Consider the following 6,000-nt stretch of genomic DNA (forward strand, 5'->3'; position numbering starts at 1 on the left):
TGTTGCAATGTAGTTCCTGTACATGTTTTAATTACCTTCTGGCTCTCATAGATTTTCTGCACATTTTCCAGTTCTGTTTCAAACCAGCCAAACACTTCAAGGAATTTTTCAGACAACACAGTCCTGAGGCCCGGTCTGTTTATCACACAGTTAAAGCTGTACAAAGACAACACACAAGAACTTTATACTGTTTTTACAATGCTTACTCATACATGTACATTTAAGTTAACCTCGGCTTCCTTAATACTTAATACAGACATATTTATATTTACATAAATTCTTGGAACATTCTTTAAGATAGGACAGCAATCTGATTCTTGAGAAGTTCTTTTAGCCAGTCCTATTACGCTGCCACCCCCAGTTTTCAGGTGAGTATGATACAGTAAATGAACTCCTATTAACCGGCCACCTCTACTAAGCAACTGCGGCCACCTTTTGATCATCCCAATGAAGGCTTTCTATTGTCTTTACCCCTACTAAGCGGCCACACAAACTTTATCACAGTAACACATCTAGTTAATTGGCTTTGTTTTGACAGCTACAATGATTACTGTACTATACCTGGTCAGAATGTCAAGTGCCTGCCTGATATTTAACTTCAATGTAAACACACCCTGAAATAATTACACAGTCAACTAATCAGCTGATTAAATTGACTCCCTCTAAAGAAAACATGGTATAAATGTTTGCTACTGTAATAATTGATAATAACAGGATTCAAGAAAGGAAACTTGCAGCTGTGAACGTATCTGATTCTACATGTATTACAGTACCAACTTGCAAATCAACCATTCATTTGGGACATGCCTTACAATAAATATTTTGATAACATAGGATATGGCATTCTCTGGTAAAAAGTATTTAAAGACATAAGCTTTCAACAGCCAGTCTACTGTCTTCACAATCTGTCAAAGACAGTAGACCGGAGAATGCTACAGTATATCCTACATGTACATTATCATAATCAATCCTGGTAACAGATCCGTGATATTTTTAAACAAATGTTTTCGTCACTTAAAAAAAAGTGATCTCTCGATCTCCTGGTTTGATATTAAAATTTACTATGAAAAAACAACAAAGTTGACAGAATTTTGCCGGGTTCAGCATTGTTTGGGGGGACGGGAGATTCAATGTAGAAGACTTTGAGACAGAGAGTACATTTTACCTTAAGATAATTACAAATGTATGTCTCCATTCGTTGCACCCCAGCAACAAATGCTGTGTATTGCTCCTCAAATCGTTCCTTGCCTTTGCCTTCAACATCAAGAAATGTCTCAGTTGTGACAACATCCTCAAGCGGGGACCGAATAGAATGGATGGCATCTTGCAAAATGCTAGAAATGCTCTGCAACTCCATGCTTGAATTGTACACTTCTTGCACTTCTTCGTCTTCATCTAAACTCTCTAAAATGCTTTTCAACCCACCATCTTGTTTGCTGCTGGCTACAGAAGCTGCGATGAGAATTTAACAAATAGGTCAGCTTATTGATTGGGTAAGTGGACTACGAAACACATGTTTAAAATTAATTATTATGAACACTAAACAGTATCATGTAAGCATTCTCCACTTAGCTACTGATTAGCTTGCACTGTAACCCCTCCCAGGAGGGGGTACTCTACAAAGTTTTCTAGGGAGGCTCTGCCTAGAGGTCCAACCTCTTATCCTTTCGTTTACCATTTTGACAGAAAAGGTACCTGTTTCGTGCACCTTTTATTGAAAAAGGCATCCCTTTCACATACCAATTTAAGAACACTGCATCCCTTTTCTAAACCCCTGAAATGAAGTTAATGATGTAGTGCTTAATAATGACACAGCCATAAATTGCATCTGTTTGAACTACATTGTTGTATTTTAATTAAAGGCCTTTTAAATAAGTAATTGACAGATTTCCCTACCCTTTCATATACCTCACCTTGTGAATTCTCTGCCCTTTTACAGACCTGAAGCCTGAGAAAGGTGCTCCTTTTGAGAGGAGCCTCCTGGTCCCCATATAAGCCATTAAAGAGAGTATCCCCCCCCCCCCCCCCGCCCATTTAATTTCATGATATATTTAGGAGTTAGGGTACAAGATGTCCTTGTTAGTCCATTGTATGAGCATTTCTTCTTGAACATTTCTTCTTGGACAATGGCCTCTTCTAGTCTATGTTTCACTCTCACCCAATCACAATACCCCAGAACTGCTTGGAGTTTTCTAGACAGCATGCAATTGTCAGGTAGTAGCCAACTTCCAAGGAGTTTCATATTATGTGTACATGTAGAGACTCTACCTGGATAGCTATGGTCTGAACCACTTCCAACTGAACTGGCTCCTGCTGCCTTGTATCCACTGGCATCACCTGCCACCTTCAAGTGTGCATCACCCACAGTCTGTTCCTCATCCAAAGAGCCTGGGCCATTGATTACGACATCCCTTGTCACACGAGGCAAGTTCTTCACATCATTGCCAAGCTTTGAGAATTGTGAGAGAGTGTGAATGATGTCAATCATGCTACGAACATGGTTACAAAAGTTATCCAGGTGTGACATAATGGATTCTTCATCAGTGAAGGCAATACCACTGCTTCCATGACTTGCCATACTTTCATGGTCACCTTTAATTCTTGTACCTGTGAACCATACAAGTCAAACATTAATATATAATCACGTTGTAAGTAAACAAATCAGATTCAGTAACACCTTATAAATTACAGTGATGTAATAGTAAGTACATTGTATCATTCTTTCCTTTAAAGGGACTTTGAGCTTTTCAAATTCCTCCCCGGGGTTTCTACCCTTTTTCAAAAACAATTTTCTAGGACTCATCTAGGACTCACAATGTTTAGTTTTATTCTAAGAGATGTCCTTGTTACATGTATTCTTCAGATGATGGAGTTTGCCATCAATCTGTTCTTCAATTAATCTTTCAAGGTCACCATGTTTTCTTTAGCATATTCTGTAAGTATACCCTCTATTTAGATGTGTGTATAAATTATTAAGTTTAAAATAGACTATACAAAAGCAAACAATTGTCAAATACTTGTGAAATGTTCGTGGCTAGTCTGATGCGGCGTTTCGTCTTGGCCAAGAGACTCTTGCGAACGGGACTTTGGGCGTGATGCTCAACGAGTTTGCCTTTGAATTCTAAAGGTCTCTGAAGAGTCTCTTGGCCGAGACGAAACGCCGCGTCAGACTAGCCACGAACATTTCACAAGTATTTGAAAATAGACTATATTGCAAAAATACTATTGTATGAAATTTAAAGATCATCGCACAAAACTTTATGAAGAGGAGAGGTTTGTAACTTTTGCTTTTCATTAGATGGGGTTGCAGATTATTAGTTGAACATTTTCAAGGCATATGTGTACAGTTTACAGTATGCTGAACAGCAATTATCATGCTAGAACAGTACTTACACTGTACAGTAATTTAAAGTACATATCTACTTTGTTCACACTTTGTTGGTTGAATATCTTGAATATGCACACTAACTGTAAAATGCTGTAGGAGACTCACAACTTACTTTGTGAAAATGAAAGTCTTAGGGGGCTGCCAGCAGCACTGGGTGACATCAAATTGGATGTACTGTTTGTTATAATAGAACGCTTCACTACTCCAGCTTGAAGAGCAGTCGGTGTCATGGACAACGTGTGAGAGCCCCCTAAACCATCTCTCAGACTTCTAAGCATGTCTCTGTACTGTTTGTGTAGTGAAAGGCAAACATTAAGGCGTGGAAGGAACCCATCATCATTGCCAAACATGATATCTTTGTTTCCTTTTCTCTTTCCTTTTTGTTTTGTTAACTGAGCTGCCTGACTCGAAGAGGACTCCGTTTCTTCTTGAACCTTAGTCCATAGTTTGTCTTCTTCCAGTACTGTCGTGCTGGACTGGATGTAATCCCTTGCAGCCAGTACTAGCTGATTGGTGATCTATAACAGCATGATCAGAAATTACCTGTACCTGTATATCAATGCAGACCAACATCCAGGCATGTACATGCATATGAACATACACAAGACCATCAGAGGGGGCACGAGGAGAGTGGACTCCTTACAGTGCAAGAGCAAAGGGGGCACTTATAACAGACAACTACATATACTTTGTGGCTTACATTAAACACATCTATATATACATGAAGCCGCAGACTGTTGTACTATTTATACCATCTTGTTAAAAATGTAAGGCTACAAGTAGCTCAGCAAGCAGGGAGCTGAACCAAATCATGCACAGTGATTGGCTACCCAAGGAAGCAATATGGCGCAACCTTCATCACTTAAGATTATCTGCTGTGTCCAGCCTGGAGAAAAAAAAGGCGTTCTTTATTAAGCTTGTCTGGCCAAGATGGCTGGATGTAGTTCTTTTTTGCACGCTGTGTTGATCTTGACTCCAGCATGTTATCATGTTCATAAACCGCAACTTAAAGAAGGACCTTGGCCAATATCCAGCCATCTTAAGCTCATGCTTGGTCAATAAATCATATAAATAGAAAGTGCAGTGCACGTACTAACTTCAAAAATTTGAAATGGCCAGAAGACAGAAAATCTTAATAATACCAATTTAAGCATCATGTTTGACCCCTGCCTGAACTGTGCAGTAATGCATGACTTGATTTCTTACCCAGCATACATGATTGTACATGTATAAAAAGAGTCCCCAGCTCCAGTCATTCGGACACTTAAATGATCAAACAGTAGGCGCCATTTTTGAGTTACATGTACCTTGCCTACCTCTGTGTCAACACAAATCTTCATATGAAACCATTCATATGAAAATGTGTTCTACCTACAGGTTCATTTTCATTCAAACTCATTTTTGTAAGAAAGGTTTTGCACAAAGACTTGTTTGAGAGCCACAAGGTAACTCGGAAATGACCTGTTCCATGCACAGAACAAACTGAAAGACTGATAATAAAGTATTGTTGCCAGACGAGAAAACCCAATTTCATTATTCGCGTTATTACCTTTGAAAACAACAGTCCAAGGTATCCATTTCTTGCATAGTATCGAGATATGGAATCCATCTGTCGCACACTTGCCATCAGTCCTGGTAGAGTATTGCTACAGATGTTGACAAGGGAACTTCCCACATTCAACTGATCAAAGTATTTACGTAGTGACTCCAGGTACTTTACTTTATCCTTAGTTTCATTGAAGGCATCAGTGATACTGGGTTGATGAGAAACATACACAAAGCCATGTTAACTCTTTAATTTCTAAATTTGCACTCCCCCTTTTATTTTCCTGCAATGCAAATATACTACACTCCTCCCTCTCATACATGTAGATCTATTACTATATATACCTAGCATCAATAGCCTTCCATCGTTTCAGGACTTTTGACTTGGCTGTAATGAGGATAGCGATCACTCCTTTGCACTCTTTGCTCTTTAACTGGTCAGTAACACTGGTAAGGAGTTTCTGCCTACGTTTCCATTTCTCCAGCTCACTTAGAGGACCCGCAAAAGGATCAAATCTAGATCATGACAAACAGAAGTAGTTATGTTGGGCGCGATACAAGTTGTACATATCTCTTAGAAACATTATAATATTACATATCTCGTTATTTCCATTACTGAGTGCTAACTGTAAACAGGGTTATTCAGGCTAATCATAGTGAAAGTCTGCACTCCGGATAGTGTTTGCAGTTAGTTCTCAGTGATGGAACACAATTACCACTGGCCTGCACTCTGCATTTTATCCCCGGTCTGCAGTCTTTGCAGCCTGCATTTTACACTGAGCATTGCTCAAAACTTAATGACAGCCGTGGTCTATGCAGTAATACTGAGTGACTCTACTGCAGTGTATATTCTTTGACCATTGTCCAATTAAGGCCTACCCATACTAGAGGCAGGTAACCCGAAAACACTGAAACCTGGTCTGCTGACCCCCGCTATGGACTGGGTGGCCCATAGTGTAATAGAAGGGGTCCATGGGGTAGTCCGTGGACTCGCTCTGTAGTTGGGGTCTGTGGACCGGAGATCAGTGTTTTCAGGTGACCCACTAGGGGTTTCTAGGATCCAATTC

At 39.6% G+C, this 6,000-nt stretch overlaps 1 protein-coding gene across 1 annotated transcript in view; it reads right to left on the bottom strand.

Moving 5' to 3' along the window:
* LOC145481103 (dynein axonemal heavy chain 8-like) overlaps positions 1-6,000 on the bottom strand; it is an 80,470-nt gene that overhangs the window by 73,672 nt on the left and 798 nt on the right. The window contains exons 2-8 of the mRNA XM_081459498.1: positions 5,279-5,449; positions 4,938-5,142; positions 3,501-3,906; positions 2,269-2,607; positions 1,166-1,452; positions 562-614; positions 36-156 (exon numbers count right to left, since the gene is read on the bottom strand). Coding sequence (XP_081315624.1) covers positions 36-156; positions 562-614; positions 1,166-1,452; positions 2,269-2,607; positions 3,501-3,906; positions 4,938-5,142; positions 5,279-5,449 — 1,582 coding nt within the window. The remainder of the gene's footprint in view (positions 1-35; positions 157-561; positions 615-1,165; positions 1,453-2,268; positions 2,608-3,500; positions 3,907-4,937; positions 5,143-5,278; positions 5,450-6,000) is intronic.

The sequence above is a fragment of the Orbicella franksi genome, chromosome 3 (genome assembly GCF_964199315.1).
Source record: "Orbicella franksi chromosome 3, jaOrbFran1.1, whole genome shotgun sequence".
NCBI classification, from domain to species: Eukaryota; Metazoa; Cnidaria; class Anthozoa; order Scleractinia; family Merulinidae; genus Orbicella; species Orbicella franksi.